This window comes from Amphiprion ocellaris, chromosome 15 (genome assembly GCF_022539595.1).
Source record: "Amphiprion ocellaris isolate individual 3 ecotype Okinawa chromosome 15, ASM2253959v1, whole genome shotgun sequence".
In the NCBI taxonomy this organism is placed as follows: domain Eukaryota; kingdom Metazoa; phylum Chordata; class Actinopteri; family Pomacentridae; genus Amphiprion; species Amphiprion ocellaris.
In genome coordinates, this window is record NC_072780.1 from 34,271,772 (window position 1) to 34,287,955 (window position 16,184).

Genomic DNA, 16,184 nt, shown 5'->3' on the forward strand with positions numbered 1-16,184 from the left:
GACCTCTATGAGGAGTTTCACGTCTGGTTGCTGCAGAAAAGAGAATCTTTGATGTGAGTCTGGTTCAGATTCTGCGGTTTGTTGGTTTTCTGCTCAGAGCAACAGAAACAACAGAAAGCTGAAGCTGAGCAGAAAACAGTTTCCAACTGAACACGTCGACGGTTGGAGGAAGGAAATAAAAGGAAAATAAGACGAAAAGTTCCACAGAAACATCAGTTGGAGCTTCAACGTCTCCGGGTTTCTGCTGGAAAAACATCCATCCATCATCTACACCTCATAATCCCCATCAGGGTCATAGGGGGCGGAGTCTATCCCAGCTGACTGAAGGTTCACCTGGACAGGTAACAGTCTGTCACAGGTTCACCTGGACAGGTAACAGTCTATCTCAGGGCTACACATAGAGACAAACAATCACACTCACATTCACACCTACAGATAATTTAGAATCACCAGTTATTAACCTCAGCATGTCTCTGCACTGTGGGAGGAAGCTGGAGAACCTGGAGAACCCAGCAGGAGAACATGGAGACTCCATGCAGAAAGATCCAGGACACGAATCGGGGATCTTCTAGAGGTGAGGCGACAGTGCTGACCACCAAGCCACTGTGCAACCCGCTGGAAAAACAGTTGACAAGGAATCTTCTGTTTCTGAGCTCCTTCCTCACACTAACAACAGGAGTGTTGTCTTCATTTACCGGCACCAAAAAATATTGTTTCCTTGTCTGAAAAAAATCCCAAAATTCTGCAAAAAAACTCCCCAAATTTCTGAAAATTTGCAAAACCTTCAGGAAGAAAATTCCAATAATTCCTTAAAAATTTCCCTTAAAAGTTTTATTTTAAAAGAAAAAAAACAAAACAAATTTGGCAAGAAAATTCTTGTAAATATTTTCAAAAAATGAGTAAAAATCTTCCAAAAAATCCTAAAAATATCTAAAGTGATTCCATATATATCAGTAAAACTTTGAATATTTTCTTTAAGAACATTCACATAAAAATCAACCAAAATTGAGGGAAATTTGCTGGATTTTGTTTGATTTTTATGTGAATGTTCTTAAGAAACATTTTTAAATTTTCTGTTTTTTCACCAAAAAATGTTCAAAGATTTCCCAAAAATGTTGAAAACATGGACATCAGAAGTTTCACTGTGAAAATATATTTTTTATCCACATTTTCAAACTTTAAAACAGGTCAGTTTGAGCCACAGGACGACACAAAGGTTAAGGCTAGAAGTTCAGTTCTGATGAACAAAAATAAGAAGTTTTCTACGTTTCTGTGAAGTTCTTCAGTTTGAGTCGCTGCTGCCACCTTCTGGAGGAAACTAGAACATTTTACTGAGTCTGAATCAGGACAGAAAAATAAAACCTGTGTCATTTTTTGTACGTGGTGTTTATTTGTTGTCTTTTTTCCTGCTGGGCCTCTTCCAGGTCATCACTGTAAATGAGAAATTCTTCTCAACTGATCTTACCTGGTAAAATAAAGAATTAAAAAAACAAAACAAATAAAAATACTCAACTTTTTACGTCAAAAATAGTTTCATTCACGTTCTGAAATTCACTTCAAAAGCTTAATTACTGGAGAACATTTGGTTCAAACTTCAATTAATGTCCACATTCAAGTATTTAAGTATAGGACTGTCTGTCACACGTGTAAAATATTTGGCATTTTTAAATGAAAAATGATGATTAAAATGTTTTAATATATATGAAAAAATGATATTTTATCAGCTCTTCAAGTGTTGTAACTATAAAACTATTAAAAATAAACTAAAATAATGAAGATCTTCAAACAAAAAGTTTTATTTGTAAAATATTTGGCATTTTTAAATGAAAAATAATGATTAAAATGTTTTAATATATACAAAAACATGATATTCTATCAGCTCTTTGTGTTATAAGGTGAGAACTGAGACCTAGTTAGTCCATTTGGTTTGTTTAAAAGAAAAAAAAAGACTGCTATACAGCATTTTTTCATCCAAATAATTCAGTCCAAACTACAAAACCTTTAAAAATAAATAAAAACAATGAAGCTCTTCAAATCTGAGAAGCTGCAAATGTAAAATATTTAGGATTTAAATGATCAAAATATTCAAATATGTGACTAAACTTTAGATTTTAATCAGCTTTTCGTGTTTTCTTTGTAAAACTCGACTTTTTAAAGCTGTCAGGTGGAGAAGCAAAAAAGTGAAGTACAGGTCGGTAGAAGTACTCTGTTGTACTGCACCTGTAGGTCTTTAGAAGCACCTGTAGGTCAGTAGAAGCACCTGTAGGTCTTTAGAAGCACCTGTAGGTCTTTAGAAGCACCTGTAGGTCAGTAGAAGCACCTGTAGGTCTTTAGAAGCACCTGTAGGTCAGTAGAAGCACCTGTAGGTCTTTAGAAGCACCTGTAGGTCAGTAGAAGCACCTGTAGGCCAGTAGAAGCACCTGCAGGTCAGTAGAAGCACCTGCAGGTCAGTAGAAGCACCTGCAGGTCAGTAGAAGCACCTGCAGGTCAGTAGAAGCACCTGTAGGTCAGTAGAAGCACCTGCAGGTCAGTAGAAGAACCTGCAGGTCAGTAGAAGCACCTGCAGGTCAGTAGAAGCACCTGCAGGTCAGTAGAAGCACCTGCAGGTCAGTAGAAGCACCTGCAGGTCAGTAGAAGAACCTGCAGGTCAGTAGAAGAACCTGCAGGTCAGTAGAAGAACCTGCAGGTCAGTAGAAGCACCTGTAGGTCAGTAGAAGCACCTGTAGGTCAGTAGAAGCACCTGCAGGTCAGTAGAAGCACCTGCAGGTCAGTAGAAGAACCTGCAGGTCAGTAGAAGCACCTGCAGGTCAGTAGAAGCACCTGTAGGTCAGTAGAAGCACCTGTAGGTCAATAGAAGCACCTGCAGGTCAGTAGAAGCACCTGTAGGTCAGTAGAAGCACCTGTAGGTCAGTAGAAGCACCTGTAGGTCAGTAGAAGCACCTGCAGGTCAGTAGAAGCACCTGCAGGTCAGTAGAAGAACCTGCAGGTCAGTAGAAGCACCTGTAGGTCAGTAGAAGCACCTGTAGGTCAGTAGAAGCACCTGCAGGTCAGTAGAAGAACCTGCAGGTCAGTAGAAGCACCTGCAGGTCAGTAGAAGCACCTGCAGGTCAGTAGAAGCACCTGCAGGTCAGTAGAAGCACCTGCAGGTCAGTAGAAGAACCTGCAGGTCAGTAGAAGAACCTGCAGGTCAGTAGAAGAACCTGCAGGTCAGTAGAAGCACCTGTAGGTCAGTAGAAGCACCTGTAGGTCAGTAGAAGCACCTGCAGGTCAGTAGAAGCACCTGCAGGTCAGTAGAAGAACCTGCAGGTCAGTAGAAGAACCTGTAGGTCAGTAGAAGCACCTGTAGGTCAGTAGAAGCACCTGTAGGTCAGTAGAAGCACCTGCAGGTCAGTAGAAGCACCTGCAGGTCAGTAGAAGAACCTGCAGGTCAGTAGAAGCACCTGTAGGTCTTTAGAAGCACCTGTAGGTCAGTAGAAGGACCTGCAGGTCAGTAGAAGGACCTGCAGGTCAGTAGAAGCACCTGTAGGTCTTTAGAAGCACCTGTAGGTCAGTAGAAGCACCTGTAGGTCAGTAGAAGCACCTGTAGGTCAGTAGAAGCACCTGTAGGTCAGTAGAAGGACCTGCAGGTCAGTAGAAGGACCTGCAGGTCAGTAGAAGCACCTGTAGGTCTTTAGAAGCACCTGTAGGTCAGTAGAAGCACCTGTAGGTCAGTAGAAGCACCTGTAGGTCAGTAGAAGCACCTGTAGGTCAGTAGAAGGACCTGCAGGTCAGTAGAAGGACCTGCAGGTCAGTAGAAGGACCTGCAGGTCAGTAGAAGAACCTGTAGGTCAGTAGAAGCACCTGTAGGTCAGTAGAAGCACCTGCAGGTCAGTAGAAGGACCTGCAGGTCAGTAGAAGCACCTGTAGGTCAGTAGAAGCACCTGTAGGTCAGTAGAAGCACCTGTAGGTCTTAAGAAGGACCTGTAGGTCTTTAGAAGCACCTGTAGGTCAGTAGAAGCACCCGTAGGTCAGTAGAAGCACCTGTAGGTCAGTAGAAGAACCTGCAGGTCAGTAGAAGCACCTGTAGGTCAGTAGAAGAACCTGTAGGTCAGTAGAAGCACCTGTAGGTCAGTAGAAGCACCTGTAGGTCTGTAGAAGCACCTGTAGGTCAGTAGAAGCACCTGTAGGTCAGTAGAAGCACTTGTTGTACTGCATCAGAGAACCAGTGGAGCCGTTCCCTTTCATAAAGCTTTATTTCACAGATCTCCTGCAGCAGGAGGCTCTTATACATTTACATCCACCGTCTGCAGCCTGAAGATGTTAAATAACGCAATAATTCAAGACAAAAACAGCAAAAACACACAAAAACACACATTATCCAAATGAAGTAACGAGAACAACATCAGAAGAACAACACCATGTCAGATACTTCCTGTTTCTCTAGAACTTTAAGGTGCACCAAAACACGGTGAGACACAGAATACTTTATGTTTTAATATTTCTTATGTTTCAGAGGAGTTTCAGAGTTCAGCTCCACTCTGGCTGTTTGGCACGAAGTTTAGAGGAGGAGGAATCTCATAGCGGAGACAGAAGGCGACTCACAGGACCTCTGGAAGGAAACAAAACCAGATGTCAGCGTTCAGAGGCAGCAGGATTTATTGTCGATAAACCCAGGAGCAGTTCTTAGCAGTGATTAACACCCCAGAAAACCCAGAAGTACTGAGCTGAACATCGACTTTATGCTGTGAGAGTTGGTCGTTTTTCCACATCTATCAGGCGTATTATTGGACAGACAGCTCTGACACCATTACACTTCTCTAAATCTACTGGTCAGATCATTACATCAGAATATCATATTTCACCCCTAGATCCTCCCTACAGAGGACATGAGGTTATCATTATGTTTCACAGAGAACATGTCCAGACTCTGTCTCAGCCCCCGGCACATTTACCCTCATTATTTTCATGCATATTAAACCTTTATGTGTTATTATGTTTGTAATGTACACTACCGTTCACCCAGATAATTCCATGTTTTCCACGAAAACTCACACTTTTATTCATGTGCTAACATAACTGTGGTAGTAGACATGAGTTAAAGTTGCTCTATATTAGTCAAAGTTGCTCTATAATAGTTAAAGTTGCTCTAAAATGAGTTAAAGTTGCTCTAAAATGAGTTAAAGTTGCTCTATATTAGCTAAAGTTGCTCTACATTAGATAAAGTTGCTCTATATTAGCTAAAGTTGCTCTATATTAAAGTTGCTCTATATTAGTTAAAGTTGCTCTATATTAGTTAAAGTTGCTCTAAAATGAGTTAAAGTTGCTCTAAAAGGAGTTAAAGTTGCTCTATAATAGTTAAAGTTGCTCTATATTAGATAAAGTTGCTCTAAAATGAGTTAAAGTTGCTCTATATTAGCTAAAGTTGCTCTACATTAAACAAAGTTGCTCTATATTAGCTAAAGTTGCTCTACATTAGAAAAAGTTGCTCTATACTAGCTAAAGTTGCTCTAAATGTATTAAAGTTGCTCTATATTAGCTAAAGTTGCTCTAAATGTATTAACGTTGCTCTATATTAGCTAAAGTTGCTCTATATTAAAGTTGCTCTATATTAGCTAAAGTTGCTCTATATTAGCTAATGTTGCTCTAAATTAGCTATAGTATCTCTGGTTGGAGGTCATTAACCTCCACATCAGTCTTTGTCATGGTGCCTTTACGAGTTAAACTCCCATAATGCTCTAGTAATATAACATTTCCAGGTCTGAATCCTCCAGATGAAGCTGACTAGCAGATGGATTTAACTCCACCTGGTCTACCTGCGACATGCTGAGGCTTCATAGGGCCCGTCTTCCTCAGGAAAGGTTCTCCTCCCTCGAAGGCCAGGATGGGTTCGCCGACCATCTGCTGCTGACCAGAGCTGCTGCTGCTGTTCAGCTGGATGATCTCCTCGAAGTCTCCAGACTCTCCATTGGCCAAGACGCCGTTCTGGTGCGAGTTGGGCTGGACGCCGTTGACGACGAGGCCAGAAACTCCTGCAGCAGGAAGCTGAGGGTTTCCAGGAGCTGAGAGAAGATCAGAAGATTCATGAAGATCAGACAGATGAGATACAGAACCAGAAAAAGACTGGATTAATGCAGTCACATTTGTCCGTTTCCACCTCAGTCTGGTTCTTCTGGTTTCAATCTTCTGGTTTACCTGGACACTATACCTACTGTCAGGCATGGAGGTGGCAGTATCATTACAATATCAATTAAACTGACTCAAGCCTGAGGCAGAAAGACCACAAATTTAGTTGAACGGCCCCAATTCTGGTCCCATTCAACTACATTTGTGGTCTTTCTGATTTGGTTCTTCAGGTTCTTGATGGATCTAAGTCAGGACCTTGGGGAGACCAGTGTAGAACCTTCATTCCAGCCTGATGGAACCATTTCTTTACCACGTCTGATGTGTGTTTGGATCATTGTCTTGTTGAAACATCCAACTGTGTCCAAGATCAACCTTCTGCTGATGGTTTTAGGTTTTCCTGAAGAACGTGGAGGTGATCCTCCTTCTTCATTATTCCATTTACTGTGTGTGGAGCTCCAGTTCCACAGAGCATGATACTGCCTCCACCATGCCTGATGGTAGGTTTGGTGTTCTTGGGGTTAAAAAAGACCTGCCCAAGACAGTCCTAAACCAGTTCTTAAAAGTTCAAAAACCAGGACCAAAATCAAACCTGAACCAGTCCAATTAATGTTCAGAACCAGTCTGACCTTTTTAGGATAGATGCTCAGTGACTTTAGGTCATTATTGAGTCAGTTTTGACAATTTTGGGCAATTTTTGCATCAAATGAGGCAACTTTTGAGTTCAAGTCATTGATTTTCTTCTTCAGATCTTTGCTGAGCTCCTCAGACTTTCCCTCTGCAGAGTTTGAGTCGAATGAGTGGATCTGATCTAATGGTTCTATTTAAACTGGATCAGAGGAGTCAGCAGCTGTAGGTCAGACATCAAACCACTAAGAAGAGTTAATAAACCGTTTAAGGAACCAAAACTGTTCATTCAATTTACTATTTGTATATTTTTGATCCAGCAGATTTAATCACATTTCCAGAAAGCCTTCAATGAATCTATGAAAGATTGTTTTGTGTTTCAATGATGCAAAGTTCTAGGAGTCATTGGAGACTCTTAACCCTCCTGTTGTCCTCATTTATGGGCACCAAAAAATATTGTTTCCTTGTTTGAAAAAAATCCAAAAAATCTGAAAAAAATTCCCCATATTTCTGAAAATTTGCAAAACCTCCAGGAAGAAAATTTCCATAATTCCTTAAAAGTTTCCCTTAAAAGTTTTATCTTAAAAAAAATCCCCCAAATTTGGCAAGAAAACTCTTGTAAATATTTTCAAAAAATTTGTAAAAATCTTCCAAAAAAAATCCTAAAAACATCTAAAGTGATTCCATATATATCAGTAAAACTTCTAATATTTTCTCTAAGAAAATTCACATAAAAATCAACCAAAATCCAGCGAAAATTCACTGGATTTTGGTTGAATTTTATGTGAATGTTCTTAAGAAACTGTTTTAACATTTCTTTTTTCCACCAAAAAATGTTCAAAGATTTCCTAAAAATGTTGAAAATGTGGACATCAGAAGTGTCACTGTGAAAATATATTTTTTATCCACATTTTCAAACGTTAAACCGGGTCAGTTTTGATCTGCAGGACGACACGAGGGTTAGAGTCTTAAAGTCGACTCTCCATCTGTGACGGTACCTTTACTGAGCTCAGAGTCTTTCCCGTTGACCTGAGGAGAAGCTTTGATGTCCTTCTGTGATCAGAAGAACAAACAGAATGGTGTTATTCCAGAAGATCTTTGGTTTGTGGTCTGTTTGAACTGAATCTCACTGACCTTCTCTCCTGCATCGCTCTTACGAGTCCTCTTCATGATCTCCTCCAGGCGCTGCCACCATCAGACAGGACATCAACGTTAGCTGACAATGTTCTTCTGAACTCTAAAAATGTGGTTGTTCCTCTTTGATCTCACCTTCTTCCTCTCCAGTCTCTCCTGCTCTTCTTTCTGGAAGTGTTTCTCCCTGTCGATGCGCTGACGTTCGGCCTCCTCTCTGGCTTTAGCTTCAGCCTCCTCCCTCTGAAACAGGGAACACGGATATAAAGTTAACAAAGAGGAAGAAAATAATTAAAAGATCTAGTTTTAAAGTCTCTCTATTATTATTTTTATTTTTAAATTTAACCCTGCCTACATCTTCCCATGTGAATATAGAGTAAACCAAGGGTGTCCAACCTGCGGCCCGTGGGCCAAAACCGGCCCTCCAGAGGGTCCATTCCGGAAGTTTCACGTGTCATTTTTGTAATATTTTGTCTTGTTCTTGTTGTTTTTTGTCTTTTTTAAGCTAACTTTTGTCGTTTGTCTCATGTTTTTGTCATTTTGTTTCTCGTTTTTGTCATTTTTTGTCTTGTTTCTGTCATTTCGTCCATTTTTTTGTCGCTGTGTAACTTGTAAAATTTTTTGTCTCCTTTTTTGTTTAGTTTCATGTCGTTTGTCTCATTTTTTGTCATTTTGTGTCTCATTTTTGTAAGATTTTGTCTTGTTTTGTTGTTTTTTGTCTTCTTTTGATAAGAGAAGTCCTCTATTTCTCCCCATGCCAGGGGAAATTTACATTGTTACAGCAGCTTATGTAGCAATAGACGTAGTGATATGAATAAAATAATAATAGAACAGTAGTAATAATATTTACAATATATACAGGGGTGAGAGATGAGGATGAAATAGTACAGTATTGACACACTGTAAGACAATGCAGTATAAAGTGGCTTAAAAAAAGTTTAAAAGTGTAAAGATGCAGCAGTGCAATAATGTCAGTGCAAATGTTATGGTTTGGGGTGGTAATGATATAGTCCAGTTTATGTTAACATCAGCCAGTGATGCTGATGTTGTAAAGTCTTACAGCAGATGGAATGAAGGACCTGTGATAGCGTTCCTTCTTGCAGGGTGGATGTCTCAGTCTGCTGCTGAAGGAGCTGCTTAAAGACCCCACAGTGTCATGCAGTGGGTGAGAGGGATTGTCCATGATGGATGTGAGCTTTGACAACATCCTCCTCTCACCCACCTCCTCTATGGAGTCCAGGGAACAGTCCAGGACAGAACCTCCTCCTGACCTTCTGTTTAGTCTCTTTCTGTCCCTTTCAGTGCTCCCTGCTCCCCAGCAGACCACTGCATAGAAGATAGCAGACGCTACCACAGAGTCATAGAATGTCCTGAGCAGAGTCCTGCACACTCCAAAGGACCTCAGTCTCCTCAGCAGGTGGAGACGACTTTGGTCCTTCTTGTACAGAACCTCTGTATTGTGTGTCCAGTCCAGTTTGTTGTTGAGGTGAACACCCAGGTATTTGTATGTGTCCACCATGTCAATGTCCAAACCCTGGATGTTCACCGGTGCAGTCTGGGGTGTCCTCCTCCTGCGGAAGTCCACGATCATCTCCTTCGTCTTACTGGCGTTGAGCTGCAGATGGTTTCGCTCACACCAGTCCACAAAGTCAGAGATGACCGTCCTGTACTTCCTCTCATCCCCCTCAGATACCCGACAATGGCTGTATCATCAGAGAACTTCTGGAGGTGACAGCTCCCAGAGTTGTAGTGGAAGTCCGATGTGTACAGGGTGAAGAGAAAGGAGGACAGACTGTCCTCTGTGGACCTCCATGCTGCTGACTACCACATCAGACACACAGTCCTGTGGTCTGTTGGTGAGGTAGTCGATGGTCCAAGCAGCCAGGTGACAGTCTACTCCCGCTCCTTCAAGCTTCACCCTAAGCAGAGAAGGCTGGATGGTGTTGAAAGCACTGGAGAAGTCAAAGAACATGACCCTCACAGTGCTGCTGGGTTTCTCCAGGTGAGTCAGTGATCTGTGCAGCAGGTAGACCACTGCATCATCCACTCCAATGTTTGGTTGGTAGGCGAACTGCAGTGGATCCAGATACTGGCTCACCTGGGGACGGAGGTTCCTGAGGACGATCCTCTCCATGGTCTTCATCAGGTGAGAAGTGAGGGCCACAGGTCTGAAGTGGTTAGGCTCCCTGGGGTTCCTGGTCTTAGAGACAGGAACCAGGCAGGAAGTCTTCCATAACAGAGGAACCCTCTCCAGACTCAGGCTCAGGTTAAAGATGTGCAGCAGCACCTGACAGAGCTGGTCTGCACAGTCTCTAAGGAGTCTGGAGCTGATTCCATCAGGACCTGCAGCTTTCCTGGTCTTGATCTTTTTAAGTTCACTTCTCACCTGATCAGCTGTTATGGAGAGGCAGGGGGAGGGTGGCAGGGGGAGGGGTGATGGTGGTGGTGGGGGGTGAGACGAGGAGGGGTGATGGGGCTGTATGCGGAGTCCGGAGGTGGTAGAAGACGGGGATGGGAGGAGGGGTGCTGTTGGTGGTGTTGGTGGTAGAGAGCTGAGGTGTGAAGAAGGAGCTGGCTGGTCGGTGCTTTGATGAGAGGGGGGAGGAGTGGGAGCAGAGTCGAATCTGTTAAAGAACAGATTCATCTCATTGATCCACTCCTGGCCTCCTGCTGCAGCTCCCCTCTCATGGCCTCTGCTGTAACCAGAGATGGATCTCAGGTCTCTCCAGACCTCCCTTGTGTTATTGTCCTGCAGGTGAGATTCCATCTTGGTCCTGTAGCTGGCCTTGTCCGCCTTGATCTTCTTCTTTATCTCCTTCTGCACCCTCCTCAGCTCCTCTTTGTCCCCAGATCCAAAGACCCTCCTCTTCTCCTTCAGCAGGGCCTTCAGTTCCAGGGACACCCAGGGTTTGCTGTTAGAGAAACACCGTACTTTCCTGGTCGGTACGATGTTCTCTGCACAGAAGTTGATATAGTCCGTAACAGTGTCTGTCAGTGCATCAATGTCCTCCCCGTGTGGACCACACAGCACATCCCAGTCTGTGGTCTCAAAGCAGTCCTGCAGCGCCTCAGTGGCCTCGTCAGACCACTTCTTCACATACCTGGTGGTGGGGGGTTGTTTCTTCACCATAGGTATGTAAATGGGCTGCAGTCTCACCAGGTTGTGATCTGAGTGGCCCAGCGGGGGGAGGGGTGAGGAGCTGTATGCATCCTTGATGTTTGCATACAGCAGGTCCAGGGTTTTACTGTCTCTGGTATGGCAGGTCACGTACTGGGTGAACGTGGGGAGAGTGGCAGAGAGCGATGCATGATTAAAGTCTCCTGAGATGATGGTAAGAGACTGAGGGTGAGATGTTTGCAGCTGGGACACTACACTGTGGATGAGTTCACAGGCTGCAGCCGCATCAGCCGAGGGAGGGATGTACACAGTAATGGCTATTACATGTGAATACTCCCGGGGCAGATAGAACGGACGCAGACTGACCGCCAGTAATTCTACATCCTTAGTGCAGAGCTGCTCTTTAACGCTAATGTGTCCAGCATTACACCATCTCTCATTCACATACATCGCGAGGCCCCCACCCTTTCTCTTACCACTCTCCCTCGCGTTCCGGTCCGCTCTGACCAGATGGAATCCGTCCAGAGTTAAAAGTGAGTCCGGAGTGAGTTCGTTCAGCCATGACTCCGTGAACATCATGAGGCTGCTCTCCCTATACTCCCACTGCAGCCTGGTCAGCGCCGTCAGTTCTTCCATCTTATTCGGGAGAGACCTCACATTCCCCATAATCACAGATGGAACGGACGGCTTGTAGCGTCTCCTCTTCTCCCGACGCTTCAGTCCTGCCCGGCATCCTCTCCTCCTTCTGAGGAGCTCAGCTGGGATGTCTGGTCTCTCCCACGACGGCGGCCTGGCCTGGCTCAGCGCCAACAGCTGTTCCCGACTGTAAACAATGGAGCCATGGCTGAACGGGTCACCAGATGCGGATTTAAAAAGTTCCGAAAACAGTAGTAAACAAAGTAGGGAAAACGCTATTTGCACATCCATGTCTGTCCCGTACAAAAGCGTCACCCTACTTGCTGAAAAGAAAAACTTAAAAAGAGAAGAAAACTACAAAAATAACTAAACAGACCTAAAGTTAACTGGAGCTGCTGTAACTAGCTGCCGCTGGCACGGCGCCATCTTGGAAAAAAAAAATTATTTAAGTAATTATTTAAATAATTTTGTGTTTTCCTTATTCGTTGTTTTGTGTCTCATTTTTGTAATATTTTGTCTTGTGTTCTCTGACTTGTCATTTGTCTCATGTTTTTGTCGTTTTGTGTTTCCTTTTTGTCTCGCTTGTGTTTTTGGTCTTATTTTTGTCATTTTATGTTATGCTTTATTCATTGTTTAGAGCATAATTTTTGTTTTGTCCATTTTTTTGTCGCTTTCAAACTTTTTTGCCTCATTTTTGTCTCTTTTTTGTTTTGTTTAGTGTCATTTGTCTCATTTTTTGGTGTTTTATGTCTTGTTTTTTTTGTTTTTTTGTCTTTTTTTGTCTGATTTTTGTGGTTGTGATCCTCCAGTAAATCCTCCATGGTTCAGTTCCAGATGACTAAATGTTGTGTTACTTTGTCGACACTCTGTGATCTGGAAGTTGTAATGTGGAAATGATAAACTGAGGCTGAATGTTGATGAAACTGAATTTATTTTTCTTCATAAATTTCAGGTTGTTCATGATGTTTAGTAAAAAGATAATTCCTGAATTGTGAACATTTCTGCACTAAAACAAAGGAACCATTAGGAGTTGTGGTTATTTCTAGGTTATTCTGCTGTGGTTTTACTGGTTTTACTGGAGATCAGACTGGACTGGATGTGGAACCTGAACTAGGATCAGTTTGACTGTCCTGCTGTAGGTGAAAACCTCTGACCAGCAGGGGGCAGCAGCAGCTCACTGCCTCCAGCCTCCATTAAGCCTGGCTGAGCTTCCAGACTCCACACCAACCAGGCAGATGTTTCAAACCTGCAGCTTCAATTCAATTCAATTCAATTCAATTCAATTCAATTTTATTTATATAGCACCAATTACAGTCAAATTGTCTCAAGATGCTTTACAGAACCCATATGCCTGAACCCCAGAGCAGCCCTAAGGAGACAGTGGCAGGAAAACACCCTTTTAACAGGGAAAAAAACCTCAAGCAGAACCCAGCTCTAATGTGGGGGAACCATCTGCTGCTGGAAGGAGGGTTGAGAGGGACAGAAGAGGTAGAAGGTAGAGATAGAGAGGTAGAGGTAGAGAGGTAGAGGTAGAGGGTTACAGTTGGTGGGAGAACCACCACAGATCTGAAGCATCCAGCTCTGGGATCAGGGACACTCAGAGAAAGGACACAGGGAGAAACAGAGTGAGTGTAATGCAATAATGGTATATATACTGTATATTAAATATAATGGTAGATAGAGAAGGGCTCAGTGCATCCAGAGAGGTCCTCCAGCAGCCTAGGCCTGTAGCAGCAGAACTAGGGGCAGAACTAAGGGACGTCCAAGAGGAAGACTCCAGCTGACCCCCTCAGGGTCCCCCAGTCAGTCCTAACTATAAGATTTGTCAAAAAGGAAGGTTTTAAGCCTGGTCTTAAAATTAGAGAGGGTGTCCGCCTCCAGAACCCAAACTGGGAGCTGGTTCCACAGGAGAGGAGCTGATAACTGAAGGCTCTGCCTCCCATTCTACTTTTAGAGAGAAGTTACAGGTCACTTCTCCAAGTAAGCCTGCAGTCTGAGAGTGAAGAGTTCTGCTAGGGTAATATGGTACTATCAGGTCTTTAAGATATGATGGAGATTGGTTGTTAAGAGCTTTATATGTCAGAAGAAGGATTTTGAATTCTATTCTAGATTTAACAGGAAGCCAATGAAGAGAAACCAGTAGAGGAGAAATATGATCTCTCTTGCTAACTCCCGTCAGTACTCTGGCTGCAGCATTTTGGATCAGCTGTAGATGTTTCAGAGAGCTATTGGGACAACCTGATAATAAGGAATTACAGTAGTCAAGCCTAGAAGTAACAAATGCATGGACTAGTTTTTCTGCATCACTCTGAGACAGGATGTTCCTGATTTTCACAATATTTCTCAGGTGGAAAAACGTTTCCAGAGCAGCAGAACTGGAACCAGACGGACCGCTGGAGTCCATCTGAGGGCAGATCAGCTGATCCAGAGTCAGCCCAAACACAAAGACTCATCCCAGTATGGAGGTCAGCAGCTGGAGGCCTGGTGGAGCTTTAATCTGGTCAGACTGGGCCTGACGTTCCTGCTCAGGTTCCGTTAATCTGCCCAGATGGTAACGGACTTAGAGCTGCTGGTGGTTAATGTAAAACTACAGCAGGAGGAGTTCAGTCGAGGGTTGAGGGTTTGATTCCAGCAGATTACTGATGTTTCTGCTTCATTTCATCTTGGAGTGTTCATATGCATGTCTGGGTTCCGTCGAAATTCAGCCGAAATTGAGTTTTTGTCGCAATTTCACCTGTTTTGTGGTAGTTTGGGTCCTTTTTGTGGTGATTTTGGGTGTTTTTCCTGGCATTTTTTTAACCATTCAGGATAGTTTTGGTTCTTTCTGGGGTGCTTTACATGTTTTTTGTGGCGAATTTGAGTTTTTGTTGCAATTTAAGCTGTTTTATGGTAGTTTTGGTCCTTTTCGTGGTAAATTTGGCCATTTTTGTGGTGATTCTCCTGTTTTTGCTGACATATTTGATCATTTCAGAGTGATTTTGGCTCTTTTTGAAGTAATTTTGCACATTTTTGTGGTGAATCTGAGTTTTTGTTGCGATTTCAGCTGTTTTGTGGGAATTTTGGTGCTTTTTGTGGTGATTTTGTATGTTTTTCCTGGCATATTTGAACCTTTCAGGGTAGTTTTGGCTCTTTTTAGGGTGAATCTGTGTCTGTTTGTGGCAATTTTATCTGTTTTTGTGGTTATTTTGCATGTCTTTTGTGCCAAATTTGAGTTTTTGTTGCAATTTCACCTGTTTTGTGATAATTTAGGTATTTTTTGTGGTGATTTTGGGTGTTTTTCCTGGCATATTTGAACCTTTCAGGGTAGTTTTGGCTCTTTTTGGGGTGATTTTGTGTCGTTTTGTGGTAATTTTGGCCGTTTTTGTGGTGATTTTCCAGCTTTTTTAGTTATTTTGGTTTCAGTTATTAGCAGAACTCAGATGTGTTTTTCCTCCTAAAATGTCATCTCACCTGTGTCTGGTTGTTATATTTTAGTCTACAGGTGTATCTCACCTGTGTCTGGTTGTTATATTTTAGTCTACAGGTGTATCTCACCTGTCTCTGGTTGTTATATTTTAGTCTACAGGTGTATCTCACCTGTGTCTGGTTGTTATATTTTAGTCTACAGGTGTATCTCACCTGTCTCTGGTTGTTATATTTTAGTCTACAGGTGTATCTCACCTGTGTCTGGTTGTTATATTTTAGTCTACAGGTGTATCTCACCTGTCTCTGGTTGTTATATTTTAGTCTACAGGTGTATCTCACCTGTCTCTGGTTGTTATATTTAACTACAGGTGTATCTCACCTGTCTCTGGTTGTTATATTTTAGTCTACAGGTGTATCTCACCTGTCTCTGGTTGTTATATTTAACTACAGGTGTATCTCACCTGTCTCTGGTTGTTATATTTTAGTCTACAGGTGTATCTCACCTGTCTCTGGTTGTTATATTTTAGTCTACAGGTGTATCTCACCTGTGTCTGGTTGTTATATTTTAGTCTACAGGTGTATCTCACCTGTCGCTGGTTGTTATATTTTAGTCTACAGGTGTATCTCACCTGTCGCTGGTTGTTATATTTTAGTCTACAGGTGTATCTCACCTGTCGCTGGTTGTTATATTTTAGTCTACAGGTGTATCTCACCTGTCTCTGGTTGTTATATTTTAGTCTACAGGTGTATCTCACCTGTCTCTGGTTGTTATATTTAACTACAGGTGTATCTCACCTGTCGCTGGTTGTTATATTTTAGTCTACAGGTGTATCTCACCTGTCTCTGGTTGTTATATTTTAGTCTACAGGTGTATCTCACCTGTGTCTGGTTGTTATATTTTAGTCTACAGGTGTATCTCACCTGTCGCTGGTTGTTATATTTTAGTCTACAGGTGTATCTCACCTTTCTCTGGTTGTTATATTTTAGTCTACAGGTGTATCTCACCTGTCTCTGGTTGTTATATTTTAGTCTACAGGTGTATCTCACCTGTGTCTGGTTGTTATATTTTAGTCTACAGGTGTATCTCACCTGTCGCTGGTTGTTATATTTTAGTCTACAGGTGTATCTCACCTTTCTCTGGTTGTTATATTTTAGTCTACAGGTGTAT

The 16,184-nt window shown here is 42.5% G+C and overlaps 1 protein-coding gene across 6 annotated transcripts in view; it reads right to left on the reverse strand.

The window, feature by feature from the left end:
* Window positions 1-4,213: 4,213 nt before the first annotated feature.
* The window catches only part of map7d1b (MAP7 domain containing 1b), a 72,898-nt gene continuing 60,927 nt past the window's right edge, over window positions 4,214-16,184 (reverse strand). For all 6 annotated transcript variants that reach the window (XM_023264058.3, XM_023264054.3, XM_023264059.3 and 3 more), the window contains 5 exons: window positions 7,996-8,100; window positions 7,861-7,911; window positions 7,725-7,779; window positions 5,793-6,038; window positions 4,214-4,588 (listed from right to left, as the gene is read on the reverse strand). In XM_023264058.3, coding sequence (XP_023119826.2) covers window positions 4,578-4,588; window positions 5,793-6,038; window positions 7,725-7,779; window positions 7,861-7,911; window positions 7,996-8,100 — 468 coding nt within the window. In that variant the 3' untranslated portion in view covers window positions 4,214-4,577. The remainder of the gene's footprint in view (window positions 4,589-5,792; window positions 6,039-7,724; window positions 7,780-7,860; window positions 7,912-7,995; window positions 8,101-16,184) is intronic.